This window comes from Cygnus olor, chromosome 4, assembly GCF_009769625.2.
Source record: "Cygnus olor isolate bCygOlo1 chromosome 4, bCygOlo1.pri.v2, whole genome shotgun sequence".
Classification (NCBI taxonomy): Eukaryota; Metazoa; Chordata; class Aves; order Anseriformes; family Anatidae; genus Cygnus; species Cygnus olor.
The window spans coordinates 67806860-67824349 of NC_049172.1; the positions used below are offsets into that span (position 1 = coordinate 67806860).

General features: G+C 42.6%; 1 protein-coding gene and 1 long non-coding RNA gene across 2 annotated transcripts in view; both read right to left on the minus strand.

The window, feature by feature from the left end:
* Positions 1-1057: 1057 nt before the first annotated feature.
* LOC121069461 lies at positions 1058-7347 on the minus strand. The gene is made up of 4 exons (XR_005819437.1): positions 7089-7347; positions 3022-6827; positions 2416-2904; positions 1058-1410 (listed from the first exon to the last, which is right to left on the minus strand). It is a non-coding gene; the product is annotated as an uncharacterized LOC121069461 (long non-coding RNA).
* A 7156-nt stretch (positions 7348-14503) lies between these two features.
* RGS12 (regulator of G protein signaling 12) overlaps positions 14504-17490 on the minus strand; it is an 85436-nt gene continuing 82449 nt past the window's right edge. The window contains 1 exon segment of the mRNA XM_040555846.1: positions 14504-15291. Coding sequence (XP_040411780.1) covers positions 14927-15291 — 365 coding nt within the window. The 3' untranslated portion in view covers positions 14504-14926.

The following is a 17490-nucleotide window of genomic DNA, read 5'->3' on the forward strand; positions in this document are numbered from 1 at the left end:
CCCGAAAGCTCTGCAGAAAGAGAGGAGAGTGAGGACTGGACAGCAAGAGAAGGAGGAAGATGCTTCTTTAACACTAAAAATCTCCTTCCACCCATTTCCAGAATAAAAACCATCCACTTCTGGAACCAAAAACATTTCAGTGGTGACCAAGACAGGCTGTAGGAAAGCTTTTTCGTATATCTAAAATGAAGAAAATAGAAAAAGAAATGATTTGTCCCCCTTCAGTGTGTCTGCTCCTGGTTGCTGTCTGTTGGCACTGAACTACAACCAAGAGTTGCAGAACGTCTTTCTGGGGAGTCACAACTCTAAGCTTTTCGCTGAAACTGGTTCCTTAATACAAGGGAAAGAAAGAAGCAACACCAGGGATGTTGCAGGCAGAAAGCAAAAGAAGACATCAAAGCAAGCAGTTGCCATGGCTGCTTCCAGGAGCCACCCAAGGAGCACCACCATGTAATGGGAATCACCTCTGAGCTCTGAATCACCCAACAGTGATTTCAGGGTTCAGACAGATATGAACCACCAAAAAGCCCTAACTACTACAGGAACACTGCCTGCATTGGTTCAGCAGAGAGGTGTCTGAGCAGATCTTACTGCTACAGAGATAAAGCAAAATTTGAGATATTTTTTAAAAATAATGTTAAGTGATTAGTGACCCTATGGCTTATTTATAACCAGGAGAAAGTCTGCCTGCCTTTGTCAGGCTTTTTCTAGAATCTGTACAAAGCATTTTTTAAGAGGAAGAAATATTTAATTGGCAAGGAGCTACTCAGAAAACTGGAGATTCAATTTTGGTATTGAATTCTTAGAAACCTCACAGGGCATTGGGAACTTGAGACTTCATGAGAATGAAGAACATGGGAGGCTGCAGATATTTGTGTCTTTCCACCTGAAGTTTTCGGTCATGAGCAGCACAAGAAGCGTGCATACAGGGACACTTTGGGAACAGATCTGGGGAGAGAGAGTTCAGATGTGTTAACATCCATAATCCTTTACACAGTGCTGGGTGAGCTGGGAAGGACCCCAAAGGCACCAAGGAGGGAGGACAGCCCTTCCCAGCACATGTTCATGCCTAACTCTTTAACTCTCTCCTTTAGAGAATCCAGCTGCACAGGGCTTCCAGCATGAAAATAACAGAAATGGGTACAAAATCAGCAGCACAGAACTTAGGACTCTCCAGCAAGTGCAGCCTATTTTATTTACTCATGTACACCGGTGCCGCAATCCCGGGTGCTCAGGCAGTTTACAGGAATTGCAGTGTGACCTCGGGACTCGACTAACCAGAGACGGAGGCGGAGCACCACACGACGACCCACGGGTCAGGCAGGTCAGCACGCCGAGCTGCTCTCCTCTGCCTTCTCAAACCACTTCGTCTGTGACTCATCATTTCCAGCATACTGCAGGAAACTTTCCCTAAAGGGAGAAAACAGTTGTGTGTGGACAGAGCAGATATCATAACATCAACAAGAGAAGCAGTGATGTGGAAACAGTTCCTATCACTCTCAGGATAAAGTCCCTAATGTTAAATTTCAGAATTCTTTTAGTGCCTGTTTCAGTTGAGGCTCCATAAAAGACTGAGAATATATATATATATATATCGTCAGTGTTTATGTTATAAATAGAGGAATATTTATGTTATAAATAGAGGAATGAATTATGTTATAAATAGAGGAAATCTGAAAATAGGAAATAGAGGAAAGACCTGGTGTTGGAGCAATGTTATTTGGCAGCATCAAAGCATGGGGCCTGTATTGCAGCTCGTTCCAATAGTGAAACTGGAGCTAGAGTCCGGTTCTTGTTTTCTAAGAAAATTCCATTTTCCTTTTAAAAAAAGGCATGTCCTGATTCTTAAATTCACTGCACATAATATTGAACATTTCCTGTGGAGCACACATAATCCAAATGCATTTAGAGCCAGCTTCTGCTACTGCTGAAGTCAATGAAAGGTTTCAAAGAAAGACTGGGAAGTCTTTATCATGTTTGCAGGCTGTAATTCTTCTGTATCAAAGGCTAAAATCCCTCAGTTTCGGCAGTCATTTTCCCTTTATATTAACATCATCATGGGAAAATGAAAAGGCAAATAAACACACAATAAATGAGCAGAAAGAGACAGAAATGCTTGCTGCAGGGGGTATATCACATACTGATTATGCTGCCTCATACATTTGTCTTTTCCTCACTTCCCACATCGCAATGGCTTTTATTTCTTCACATTTAGCAATAATTAGTAAAAGCCCAGACTGAGCCCAGACTCTGAACTACTTAGTAATAATGAAGCAATGTTAACAACCATCCTTAATCACTCAATACTAACAAAAACTAAATTGAGTCAGCCACCAGCATTAAATAATAAAATTGCAATTTTTTTCATCAAGGAGTTCGCTAGACATAAATGGAGAAGACAAGTTCAAACATAACCTGCATCCATTTACATTCACACCTGTGTATCAGGTACTGAGCTGACTGGGGGAGGAATGTCCCATGGCTGAAGGTTCATCGGTGTGCTCTGTTTTTACAACCTTGCTGTCACTGCCGGACAGGATTACCTTTATCTCTGTAGCTTGAGATCATTCCCATCACCTGCTTTTGGGAGTATTTACCAAAACGTGGCTGTCCTTCTTAATGACTATCCTAATCACCAAAACAGAGGTTAATGCTCTTAGGTTCCAAGGCTAGTGATTTTCTAAAGATTTTAAAATAAGACAAGATGGGAATCCTGGTGCAGGGGACACAGGTCAAAGCTGTCTCAAGAAACAGAGTAACCTCAACCTGATCGCTGACATCCAAAACCAGGGTCTTCACTGCTGGGCAAGAAGTGAGCCTCCACCTCCTCTTCTCTGTTCTGGAGTGGAGCCCAGAGAAAAGCCATTGCTCTCCTTCGCTGAGGCCACGTGCAATGGAAGAAAGCTGAAACCATTTTGTTTGTTTGCTTACTTCAGGAAAAAAAAAAAAAAAAAAAAAAAAAAAACTTTGGCTCAAACCAAGCTGGAAAGTGCCCCAGACTGATGAGTTATTCATACGGACCTTAAACAGCGTAGCACCTGAAAGGCACCACTTTCCACATGGGCAAACTGCAACCACAAACACCCCTAGGTGTCACGTCTCCTCTCCTCTCCCTGGGAGCTTCAGGAATCTGTGGGAGGGGAAGGAAGGGGGAATGTTGAATCTACATGGTTTTGGCTTTTCCTGTTTCATCCTCTCCTGCACCAGGCTTTGCTGGTAATATTTGCAGCCATTCATAACCTCAGGCACACTGTAAGAGAGCAAACCAATCCCTCCCCAAACTATCCCCCCCTCTACAAGCAGCAGCAAGGCTGGTAAGAATGAAGCTGCAAAAGTCTGTTTTTTGGGCATCTGGGATCCAGCAAACACGGATTTGGAGCTGCTGCACTGTAGCAGATCCTGCTGGGATTGAAAGATACGCCTTCACCCAAATGTTTACTCCTCCTCAGCCCTCTCACCTCCCACGCTCCTCCAGCGCCTCTCCTGGCTTCCCTCACCCGTGAGCTCACAGCTCTGGGGTTCTCTGCACCGTTTTCCCTTTTCTCTCCAGTGACTGAATCTGTTCTCAGATCTATCGTGTTTATTTTTCATGTCAGTCCTTCACCACCCTCATTCCCCACCCCAACACACTGGCTGTGGATCTCCCATCCCAGACTGTGACCTCCCCAGCAGCCTCCACCACCTCCCCAGCACCCAGCAGGTAGAGCAAACATCTGTACATGTGTTAGCTGGTCTTCCTCTCACCGTTGCCTTCCGCAGGGCTTGGGTCTCTCCTTTGGAGGCTCTGCAGACCTTTGTGCTGCCGTCATGACCCCCCATGGAGACACATCTGTCCCTGGACTCTGGGATTATCTCCCTATGGTCCTCTGCCCTGCATCTCACAATCCTTGGTGTGTTTTCGTTAAATGTCACACTTCACCAAGCCCCCCATCCTGCTGCTTACCTGCCCCTTCCAGCCCTTTATCTCATTGGTATCCCTCAGAAATCACCTCTTTGGTCTTGTTTTCCACCAGCAGTGTAGTCCCTCCCCAGCCACATGGTTGCTGTGTTTGTCTCCCTTCCCCAGCCCAACTTGGCCAGCTCTTCACCTGCTCACATCGGGAGCAGGCATACAACCCTCACGTAGCACCCAGCAGCCACAGCCTTCCCAGCAGCAGTGAGCACCCCTGGGTGCTACTAAGCAGTATGTAAATGCAATCCTGTGAGCACCACCTTCTGTTTCACTTTTTTTCCCATTGGAACACCTGGCTTTGCATTGGCAGGATGTAGTATCAGACAATATCCTGCTTGTTATTTTTCTCTTTTCAACTGGCCGCCTTTCTGTTTACTGATTTTGTAATGGCCTCAAGCTTTCTACTCTGTGAAATCACATTTTAGCCACTACAACTGCAGCTATGTATTACGAGAGCCCTGCCTTTACTTGCAGCTGTACTTATGAATGTTTCTTTCATGCATCCAAAAAACATTAGTTCTGATCTGAAAAATCAAGTCATATAAAAGTAGCTGAGCTTGAGCTTCAAAAAGGAAACCAGGCTGGGATTTTACACCCTTAATCACACAAATCTGTGAGTGATTTAAGACTTTACTACAAGCCACAATATGCAGAACCTTCATTGACACAACCCAGACGTGAATCCAGTTGCAAAAACTAACCAATATTTTAGAAGTCCATTTCAAGATGATACTTAGATCTGTTAATGCAGCCAGATGCCACAGCATATCTGAAATACTATGCCTGCAACCAGTCTGGGATGTGTTTGCATGAAGACACTGTTCCTCCTACTGTTTGAGTAAGAGTGGAAAGTAGGGACTTTTTGATATAAACCTTTACTGATAACCCTGGCTGAAACAGCAGGTCCATATAGAGAGGCGTATGATTTTTTTTTAGCCGTGTACTCACAGCAAACTGACAAGAAGAGGTGTAGAGGCACCCACCTTCCACTGATGCCAACCCATTTAGGTAACTTCAGCACAGGCTGATTTGCAATTGTTAGGCATGTACATTTTTAGCTGTGCTCAAATTCCTGCTCTTCCACCCACTTTCTTCATTAGCATATTAGACGCCCCCATGGCGTACTTTAAAATGGTCTATAAGTCAGGCATGTGTGAGGGAAGGTGGCTCCACTTCTGCAGCTGAAGGCAGCTGAAATCTTCCCTCTCGAGGCTGGAGAGAGCACTGAGGGGTAAGGGACAGCCCCACAGGAAGGAGGCAAGCTCTGCAGCTTGCCTCAGCATCAGGGTTATTGCCTACGGCAGGATGGGGAGCAGAGGTCAACAAGAGCACTTTACTTATTCTGATTGCAGCCCTAATAATAGCCTGTATGGAAACCTACACACATACATCCGTATATATTTTCCATATTTTTTCCATATATATATATGTATGGAAACCAGACGACGCCTTATTAAGCATTCACTTTGTGCTTTGCAGGTAGCTCACGTGCCAAGGGTTGGAGTGCCAGGCAACATCCTTCGGAGAGTCTCTGACTGTGCCTTTTGAGTACAGTGACCAGGCAAGGCCACGCGACGAGGTGTCCTCTGCTAAAGCCACGCACAGGGAGCACACCCATCATTCAGTGTCACTGTGGCAGCTGCCTAGGGCCAGCATGGATGCTGCAGTGTCACCATAAGGATGCTCGCTATGGATTTATTAATCTGTATTTTCAACCTGCTAATTTAGCATAGTGTTTGCCTGGGTTTTCCCTGGGGTTTTTACATTACAAATCTTGTGGCAAACCTCTAAGGGGATGTCCTCAGAAGGTATTTCTAATGATGATTTCAGTGACAAATTGCCATCTCTTTCCCCATCTGTCATGAATGCCCCTTTTCTCCTTTTCTCTTCCTGCCTCCTCCTCACATTGCCTTTCTCCCCACCTGAGCTCTTGTACCTACATGGAAACACAACCCATGTCTCTCAGTGCCATAAATCCCAGTGCATTTTGGAGAGCTAGTAACATAATGGAAAGGTGGGGAGGGACATGGTTGCCCCTCAGCCAGGGCTCCCCTCTCACTGACTACTAAAAGCCCCCCTACTCATGGCCTCTCCTTCCACTGTATGACCTCTCTCTGCCACCACCTGCCCCCAGACTCCTTCTTTTGGAGACTGCAGCATAGTTGCTCATTGCCAGAGGGAGTGGCTGAGGCCAAAGGCCTGTGGGTTCAAACTCATCTACACTGGTGGCAGAAAATCCTGTTGAGGTCCACCAGCCCTCAAGAGGTCAGCAGAGGCAGAAGATGCCCCAGGGCTTCACATTGCAGAAAGCCCTGAAGGTACATTAACTTTCTTTGTTTTCGTGTTTCCCCCTCATCATCTCCTACTGGTCACTCTCGCTGTTTGTTTTGTCACCAAAGCAATAGGGATTCTATCTCTGACAAAGCCTAAAGGACCCTTTTTCTGCACTCCCCCAAAAAAGGCAGGGACAAGCATACAAGGAGGAGATTGGGGTCCCTACCAGTGAGCAGCCCTCTCTCTGATGCACAACTCCTGACTTCAGAAATGATTTGGGTACCACTCACTGTCTCATGGCTTGCCCCAAGAATAGGTCTAGGCTACAGATTGCACAATGTGGCCAATATTCCTGCTGTGTTTCCTTCTCTCTCTTTCTTTCCCCTCATTTCCCTGTAACTCCAGTGCCACTCCTTGTAATTGCTGCAGAAATGTAATTGCTGCTCTGTGTAATTGCTGCAGAAACAATCTGAGCTGTCATTGACTTACATTGTTCACACATCAGGAGAAACTGGCAGATCAGATTCACCCCACCTAACTTCAAGGGACCTGCTGCATATGTATCTACATCTAAGGCAGGGACTGAGGCTCCAATGGAGACCTAGAAAATAGAGAAGAATGAAATTTAAGGTACAGATCACACATCCAAATGTATGTTTCAACTCATTCGTTATATCCACAGACAAGATGAACTGTATCTCTATCAAATACACAAAGTAACACCTGTGTTCAGGGCACAAAGGCAGCTTTAGAGTAGACACCTAAAGTTAGGCAAGAAGATCCTAGACAGTGTCTCCTAGGAGGGAAATCATGACTTTCAGATCAGCTCTGTTATGCCTATTTTGAATTTAAGTGGACTTACCTTTGCTCTCACAAGGCCCAGTCCTGTTAGTTACGGAGTTGCATAGCAAGGAATAATTACGTCTTATGCCGAGTCCTTTCACCCTCTGCACTGGTGCGGCCTCGCTTAAGTACTGTGTGCAGCTGTGGGCGCCACAGTGTAAGAAGGATATAAAACTACTAGAGAGTGTCCAAAGGAGACTAGAGACTAGAGACTGTCCAAAGGAGACTCACTTACAAAGATAGTGCAGGTTCTGGAGGGGGAGGTGTATGAGGAGCAGCTGAGGTCCCTTGGTTTGTTCAGACCAGAGCAGAGCAGGCCGAGGGGAGGCCTCATGGCGGCCTGCAGCTCTCTCACAAGGGGAGCGGAGGGGCAGGTGCTGAGCTCTGCTCTCTGGGGACAGCGACAGGACCCGAGGGAACGGCATGGAGCTGGGACAGACGAGGGTCAGGCTGGGTGTTAGGGAGAAGAGTTCTTCATCAAACGGACAAGATGCAATGGGAGAATCAGCATTCTGCAGGAAACTAGCATGGTGTCAGTCTTGTCATGGCTGGTTTGGCCATCAGGCACCTTCCAACAAGAAGATTGGCACCTGTGTTCTTCTGCCTTCACCCCCTTGCCAGGGAGTGCAGTTGTGGCATGCATTGTGCTGGGTTTTCTAACACACACATGCACGCATTTTACTCAATGCTCCAATTAGCAAGGACAAGATCAAAGATATGTGCCCACCACCAACAATTATCTCCTGGTTGCAAATAAGTTTCAGCTAACTCCTTTACATACAGAGGGCTGATCGCAGCCAGGCATTGCTTCATCCTAGTTGTAGGACTGGCTCTGGAAACTTTAAAATTGTGGAAGAGGTGGAAGTTATGTGAATATCATTGGTATGTGAGTTTATGTCATTCATAAAGTAGCAAATATAGTTACTGAAAGGGATACTTGTGCAAGTCTATAAATGAGGGAGAATAGTAATTAAAGGGTAGTTTCCCCTTAACATGGGTTCATCTTTTCAGGAAAGACTCAAATCATTAAGACCCCAGTTCTCTCTCACAGGAAAGGGGACAGACATTAGCTTCATTTTTGTGCAGTGATTTAAGTTTTCTCCACTCCAAGGGGATTAACTTAAATTAGATCTACTTCTAGCTGGCCTTTCATTTCTTTGCCAGCCTGCTCCAAAACTGAGGCTTGAGCTAAGTTATACACTGTTTTGAGACCATGAGCAGAGATGCAAGCAGAGAGATACAGGTCAGTGTGTCCTGGCAAAGCAGTCACAAAGTATTTAAGAATACCTGGTGCAAGCTATAGGTGCTTGGAGTTGCTCTTGTGTCTTTACAGCTGTGCGTACATGCAGGGGAGGGATTCAGCATCATTACTGGAAACTGGAAACTGGTACCAGATTGTCATGCAGATAACACAGTGTTGGCATGGAATTTGAAGAATTACTTTTCATCCCATCCCCATCAGTCATTATTTTCTGCTGTTAGTACCCAAATTGCTGCACAGACCCTTGCTCTGGCAGAGTGTTCAAAACACAAATGACAAGGGTGGTGAATGAGATGGGAACCATTTAAGGACTATCACATCACTGATTAACATCAATGTACACAAACACTGACCCTCTGAGCCCCAGGTTGTTCCATGCTTGATCACTGGTAGAGTATTCATATATTGCAGCTAGGCAGAGCAGTTTTGACGCATATGTCCATGTAGAAACTGCACAGCTGGACAACCCCAGGTCTATGCTAAAGAACAGCCAGAGGGGGATTACACTGTACCTGGAAAACATGCAGCCACAGCCATACCTTAGGATTGCAATTCCTTTGTCTTGCTAGAATAGAGCAAAAGGAATTAATTAAAGGCTAAAAATCTAACCCACTATTATTAAATTCCTGAAGATGAGTTATTTTTAGGGTATATAAATATTTGGCAGGAATTCTTAAAAACTCTCTTTTAAAGGAATTTTTTTTTATGTAAGCCAGGTTTAAGGAGACTTCTTTGCAAGCTCTAATAAAGTGCAGTCTGCTTCCAGGTTGTCTCATACTGTCATTAAAGCTGTGATGTACGTAAGTACTAGGTCCAAATGGCAGGAGGTCCCATCAGCTGGGCTGTGGGGACAAGAGCTCACTGTGCATGGCTGCCAGTGCCTGGCTCAGTCACACTCCACCACAACCAGTGTTGAGGACAAAATGCCAACTTTCTAAAATGCATCGACTTAAGTTCATGTACAGTATTCATTATAATGTAGATTTTTTTCCTTGTGAATAACTGAAAAAAAAAAACTCACTTTTTTTTTCCCCTGCATTGAAATTAGATGTCAACAAACCACTATCAGTTTCAGTGGTATAAATTATTTATTTAGTAATACACAATTAACATTTTAGATATTTGACACACTCAAGATCCTTTAAACACATCATTGTGCGGTACAGATCTCTCAATACTTTGGAAAGACAAGGCATGAGAAATTAATTCAATGTGCATTTTCATATTAGAAATCTATTATAGAGAAGTTTAAAGTCACAACCACAAATAAAACAAGAATACAAATCAAAATCTGTACAACACAATTTTTAGACTATTCAACAGAATGATTGCTTAGGATGAAAAAATATAAACAATTTTCTTTCCTTATCTTCCACACAAGCAATTTGGAAAGCACGTTCATTCATGTGTAACACATTGTATTTGCTAACATTTTGAGTAATGCGGGCAAGATTTGCAGACACCTGATCATCCAGCACTTCCCAGCAGATAAATGGTCTTCCGAAAAATATCAAGAGGGACCTGGCAAAAAATAATGGTGGGTCTACAGCAGGGAAATATTTTAGTAAGATTAATGAAAGCTTTTTCCTGTGTTTTAATTGGCATTGGGTTATGGTTCACAAATCCACCAGTTGTTCAGTACCCTGCTACCACAATGCTAAACTTGGGATGCTATTCCAAGAGCACAGGCAGAGGAGTATTTGGATGTGCCACTTGTTTTTGCTGCAGGGCAAACACCCACACCAGCCGCAGAGAAGCCCTGTTGTCACAATGGCTTGTAACAGTCTCACAGAGCTTGGAAATCTGCCTGGTGATACAGAAAATACGGCCGTTTCTAAACCCAGCACAATGAGCTGCAGTGGGGAATGAGGAGTGGCTTGGACTTGCAACAGTTTTGGCTTCTCACACTTATTGAAAAGGTCCTGCCGTTGGGCTGGGGCCTTTCTCTAGCAGAGCCTTTGGAAACTTTTCAAAATCTTTGAGAACTGGTGAAAAGATGCCTTAGGCTGTTTCATTGCAGATGCTGCAGCATGCTACCACACACTAGTCTGGTCTCCCAGCCACAGATGACCTTAAGAGAGATGATTTTTAATGACAATATTCACTAGCAATACCATGTCAGAGATGGTATGGGCAGAAACACCCCTGCTGAGAAACAACTACAGTCAAGGATTTCAGTTTTGTGGTGAAAATCAGCTACTTCCAAAAAAGCAAAATTGGCTCACAATTATCTCTGTGCCAATGAGACAAGGAGGCTGCTGGCTGAACCACTGTCTTTTGGCAGTTTTCTATCAAGAAAGTAAATTCCAACACAAGACGAGGAGAAATCAAACAATGCACGTGACAGCAAAGGCAAGAAAAAGAGTCCAAAACTTTCAGGAGGGGAAGTAGTGCAAGAAGGACCCAGCATCCTTGAAAGACACTAAATAGACCCCAGAAGGGCATGAGAAAGTGCATGGTGCAGTCAGGTATTGGCTCCTTCCCACGGAGCAGTAAATCTCTTGCAAAGTCCCTTTGCAAAGCCTGTTTATGTGCCTTCATAAAACAGCAATTATTTGTCATGCAGTCCCCAAAAGCTAAATTGCGCAGCGGTTTATTTTGCATGTCTGTTATATCACAAATCTGTTGACAAGGCACACTGCTAGAGTAATCCTGAGGGGAAAGTCCCTTTTCAAGTTTGCCTATATGTGTATTTTCTATTCTTCACAGAGCTTTTAAAACAATAAACAAGAAGACTGACACTGTTGTGGAGCCTGTGAGGCTGCAACCACTACAATTTGAAGCTCAGATGCCATGACAACGAGTGAAATACAAGAGAACTGGTATACTAAATAAAATTTAGAAAGCTATAGGATTTTCTAAGTGTTTTGTTTTGTTTTGTTTTTATCACTGGCATTACTATTTTTTACAGTTTGAGGCTATAGGTCAGTGGATCTCCCTCATCCAAATAAAAGGATGGGAACATCAAATTCCTCTTTTATGTGTCATTGTGGCCTTAAGAGGAACTCACTTTATAAGTGGAGTTTCAACAAGGGAAAATTGGGAAAAGTAAAAGAAAAATAAAGACACATAAAGCCTGGTTATCTTTAAGAACTAACTGGCAAGATAAAGGATTACACTGTCAAAGAGTGCTTCAAATGGGCTGCTTTTTTACTTGCAAGTAGATTTCATTAGTAGTGGAAACCACAGGATAATGAGGTAACTTAAAGTCATATTATAATGCTGAAGTCACACAGTAATTAAAATCGGACAACATCCTTAGCAAAACTGGGGAAAACATCAGCCAGAGGTAGGCCCTCCACATTTGTTTTTGTTAACTCCATGATTTGTGGCAACTGATTCCAGCAGGTTTGGTTTTTCTTTTCTGCCAGATACTGAAAAGGAGAGCTAATATTATTATTTCCATTTAAGCCCAAGTAGTGAATTTCCACGAGTCCTACCTAAGAAGTCATTGTTTTAAACAATATGTCAATAGCTGGCATAACAGTGCAGAGCAGGGAGGAATGTTTTTCCCATGTTCCCTTGTTTACAGGATTTCCAGGCATTGTGCCAGGATTTTTCCCTATGTTAAAGAAAATTCCGTTCTTCCACATCCTTCATTTTCCTGCATGCAGCCTGACTCTCCTTTGAATCCTTGATAGAGTCAGACCCAGTTTGCTGCACTCAGTATTTAAAAACAGCTTTTTTTTGTTTGCCTTCTTTTTCCTCAGCTTATCAGCTTTCAGAAAGAAAACTGACCATATTTCAGTTATCTTAAATTAACCAACTAGCTCTACCAGCTAAGGATGCACAGAGGCTGGATAACCAAATGCTCTTGAGCTGTGTCCACCCAACCTCCACGTGCGTAACAGCTCAGCTCAAGTTGTGGGGTTTCAAGCTCTAGAGTTTTCTTGGATCCCATGCATTTTGTCTGTTTAGCAACCCCCAGTAGGCCTCTTTCAACTGCTTGCTAGTGCAGCCCTTGCAACATTCCCACCTCTTCAGTGTCCTTTGGAAAGCGTCTTCACCATTCTCATTACCTGGGGTGAAGAACCACCTCTTTGAACTGAACCTGGCTTCTACCAGCTTCACCTGATGGCCCCTAACTCTTGTCTTAGAAGAGAGTGAACAGTCTGTCCCTATCCACCCTTTCCATAGCACTCAAGGTTTTTGGGACATCATTATACCTCCCCTCAGCTGTCTCTTTTTCCAGTTAAAGAACTGTATATTGCTCACCAAACACCACTTAGGCACACTTCCACAATGCAAGATGGTTTCATCTAAAACACTGATCAAGGATTTATATAGACAGTAATTACTGTATTTGAGTTTCAAGCTTTTACCTGTTATAGGTCAGGATTTGATTTTCCAAAACACACAAAAAGTGCAAAATGTGTCACAGGTCACTGAGCCCTCTCTTGAGTTTTACTGGTGTGATGTTGGTCTTGATTAGAACAAAGCTACTAATTTGCTGGAAGATAGGATAAATATGGCCATTTATCTGTGCAAAGAAATAGCTTATCACAAGCAATTCTTAGCAAAATGTTACCAAAACAATAAGAAGACGCAAACATGGGAAAACCGCTTAAAAATACAGAGATGTTTTAAACATTTTCTCATAATCACTGTGCTATCACTGCTTTGTTAAGTTGTGTCCTGCATAGATGATATACAGTATGATACGAAGCAACCCACCCTATGGATCAAAAGGAGCAAGCAGTAGGAAGCTTTCCCCCTTCATCCCTTTATTCCCCCTTTATCCCCAGTCCAGGTACAGACTGAGTGCTTGCAAAGCCAACCTGCACACACTGCGCTATGGCTCTGCTTCAGCAGCTCAGTTCATCACGGTGTGGGATCCAGTTGCATCGGTTTCCAAGCCTGTTCACCCACTCCTACCTCTGATTTCAGTTGCTGCCAGCTGTGTTTCCCTGGCACGGATACCTGGCCACAGTGGGATCTGGGCTCAGACAACCATCTCATTTTATTCACTGCCATGAGAAAAAAATACTCAGCTACCAACTAGCACTGACAGCCTCAAAAATGCTATTGTGAATTCCCCTAATATCCAACATTGTTGCACCACTGTGATTTTAGCATGGCTCTCAAATGGGTTTTAATCTTGAAAGTTTTTAAAATACCAGCTATTCTTACAGCACATATCCTCATTCAGTCATGCACTGTGTTGAGACTAATATTAATGTTTCCCTCAATAATAGGAGTAGAATCACTTAATCGTGAAAAAGAATTAAAGTTGTAAAGCTAATGGGTGCTATGTCCTTTTATATCACTGGAGTATGTAATGTATAACTCTTAAGCTTTAGGAACCACACCTTACTGTTGTAAAATTCTATGTAGCTCCTTCTCATTTTACAAAAAGATATGAGTTTAAGAAACTGAGTAACACTTTCCAGTATTTTCTGGTATTCTAAAACTTCACAGTTCTTTGTAGGTTTTAGTAAGAAGGAGCAAAGAAAAAGAAGTTGATGAATAATCACAGCTTTAGAGTTCCTGCCTGTGCAGCTCTGCCACCTGGGAGCTATGCAATATGATTTTTTTGAGTCCCAAAGCAATTTCAAAGCAGTGAACCACCAGAAGGTCTCAATATATATACTTGATATTGTTTCAAAGAGCTGAACAGAGAGCCAGCACTCTCTGTGTACACTTTTGCTTGTCCAGACTCATAACCTCTTCTGAAGAAATGAAAAATGAGGAAAAGGAGAATGCGGCAAAGCAACATGTTCAGTAGTACGTTTTCTTCCTCAAAACTCTGCCCAAGGCTAGAAGATGAACTGAAAGTAGTATCAACGACAAGAAGAACAAGTGGCAATTAACTGCTTACTGAAGGAGCGGTAACAAAAATCCACCTTCCCCCAAAGCCAAGACACCAAGAGCAGCGCTCAGTAGGGATCTGGATGGCTCTCCCACCGCTGTGTAAATAGCACATACATTTCTGCTATGGAAACATCACCAGTGTTGGCAATGGGAGCAGCTATTATTCCCAGAACAGGATTTATTTTTTTCTCCTCACTGCTTGTGTAACAAAGGTTTTATTGCATAAAAGCCATGTAATCCATTAGACAAAAGTGAATGTCAATTTCACCTGGACCTTGTCCCAAATGTTATGAGCCAGATAAGAATATATTAATAAAATAATCATAACCTTTTTTCAACAGTAACTGATTTTACTTATACTTCAGAAGTCTACCAACACATAGGGAATCCTGCAGACCAGGAAAAGCATTAGAAGATTAAAATTAAGTCATCTTAAATAAAGAAATTGGATAGGGGAACTTAAAGTGAGTTTGTCTTTATTAAAGACAAGAAGGGTTGGGGTGGAAATCATCATTTTAATTGCACTGTGCAACAGAATCATGACAGGGAAAATGATATATAAACAGTAAGAGAACAAAAGCAAATAGTTCAATACTTTCATCGAAATACTTCTGTTTTCATTCTACAGGTTCTAACTCATATCAGAACAGACTGTCTGGCAGGCTCGTTGAAGGCAACAGGTACTGAAAACAACTTAAAACTCGCAGAAACATGTCCCTAAGGCATATTTCCATTGCTGCCAATGCCAGGTAAAAATACCAGAACTCTTAATTAAAAACAGAGATTTAAACAAAAGTAGCTTTATACTGATTCTCAGTGCCCTTATTCTTCTCACTCTTTACAGCAATCAGAGAGGGAAGGTCTGATGTCCGATAAACTCCAGTCCTCATCCTCCCTTGGCAAGATCTCAGTTCCGAGACGTAACCTTCAAAGCTGAGGTTCCCTTCGGACTCATCGCAGGAGCGTGTGCCGGTGTCTTCCAGCTTGACTCCGTCCACATCAATTATCCTGTTCACAGGCAGCTCCTTGCCAGGGTTGTCTCTCACGCCAGGAGGATTAACACTTCTGCTGGTCTTTGCTTTGAGAGACATTTGCTCACAAGAGTTTCCTGAAGTTCCCTGTGAATCAGTTTTCTTTTTGTGGTTTGCACCTGATAGAAGAATTAGAAACAAACAGACTAACTAAACAAAAAGCACAAAACAGAAGAGTTAGCTGTCTTCTGGTTCCTACCATTTTCCGTGCTGTGACCTCCTCTGAGGTGCTAAAGGTAGGTCATCAACTAGGACATTCCTCCACCCCATCCAGGAGACTGCCGGAGGTACCCAGCAGGTAACTTAACAGTAGGTCTCAAAGGTACATATAGTGTCAATATAGATCTGTCTTACTTTCGCATTATTCAGAATTTAAATAAATAAATAAACTTCCATTAAAAATAACTACTTAGCATAAATTTGTACACCTTTAGAATGAAAACTCACACCAGCAAACCCAAACGTGAAGCAGGAGGATACAGAACTCCCAGTGGGGCAGAACAGGAGATGTTCTTTGATTTGAAATGGCCTCCAACACCATATCCCTGCTGAGATGTTGTTTAACTTAGCTAGAGATTAGTCCTTCTCCAACAGACTTAGGCTGATCTAAAGTCTCAGTTTGCTGTGCTGAAATGCAGTCTAGCAGTTATGGGGGACAGTTCACAGGACAGGAAGAAAAGAAACAGCTTAGTTTGCTGAAGAGCTTAAGCATTAAAAAAAAAAATGTTATGTGTGGTGTTTTAACCTTGAAGTTTCTTTTTGGTACAGCATTCCTAAAATCACCACTGTTAGGATTTGGGCCTACAGTCTAGAACCAACTGTGCCAAGCCATTACTGTCCCAAGTCTTCCTCATTCTCAGCACTGGCTGCCTCACAGACTGTGCAGTGTCAAGTAGCAGCCCCTAGGAATAGACACATTGGGCTTGATATTCGAAGACTTGCATCAACTACAAGATATCTGTCAGTGTGCTTTGCCTCATCCAAAATATATGACTTTCATTAGTAAAAACAGGAGCAGTTCTTTTCAGAACTGGGATGGGAAGTTGAGGTTAACCCTAGACTAAAACCTTCAGCTCAAAAAAAAAGTCAGTTTTATTTTAGATATGACAATGCAGTCTGCTAGGCCCTTGTTAAAGTAATTGCAGATACGTCTGTTCTGGCTGTTTCAACAGGCAACAAGAAGGGAATGACAAAAGAACTGCTTCACGATTCACACCTTGACTACCAACATGAGTTGCTGAGACACCCCTATCATAATGATGGAAAAGGGGCAAAATCTGCAGGGAGAGATAATTTTTACTCTTTACTACTTTCAATAGACCAGTTGCTATCCAAGAGAAAAATAGAAAAACTTTTAAGATAAAGGCAGACATGAGAAAGGGCTTCCATTGCAATTTAATTTCTTTTTTTCCATGTGTAACAGCTGGTCTTTTAAAACATACCGTCTTATCCAACATGCCTTACCTAACACATTTTAAAATGTCTGACCAGCACATTTAGCCACACAGCCCCTATGAGAATTGCGTGGTTAAATCACATAGCTGGCTTGGAAATCTTTTGTGTTTGTTCCATAAAGTGATCTGTACTCTGCTCTTTGTAAGAAAAATAATTAATTAATAATACAATCTTCATAACCAAGAACTTTTCAATATGGAGAAGGGGAAAAATGCAAATGAAAGGACAATAAAGCAATTTCGTACTGTTTCAGTCAAATCACTCTAGGGCCTACTCAACGGCTAAAGCTTTTATTTAATGAAAATAAGTCAAAATTCTAAGTAACACAATCTTATTTCACTGCTTTTGCTATAGCGCAGCCCCACAAGTAATAATGTGGATATTCCACATCAGAAGTACTTGCCTTTTTTTCACAACTAGAGGAGTTAGATCAAACTCCAAACAAATCAGCCAAGCAGTAGCAGAAAGAAGGCAAAAAGCTTTCTCAGCCCCGCTAGCCCAGCACGACTACCAAATTACAGCTAACATTTAATGGGCCTATGTTACACCTCATGTTTACATCTTCATACTGCAAACAGAACATCAGCTTAATTTTAAGTGCTGTTTGCATGGCTGTGGTGTAAAATGCTATCCTTTTATTCTAAAATGTTTATTTTACATGACTGTATTGAATGGTACTCCTGATCTTTTTAATCTACTATTCTATGCCCTTTGAGGACATCTCTGATTCTCCTTTCATGTTGGTTTAAAAGAGGCACTCGTTTCTAAAAAGCTGTACTAATGATGAATCACAACAAATAGTTGGCATTGACAGAGCATGAATCATCCGGTAGTCTTATTATTAAGAGTACGTCCTTCTACTA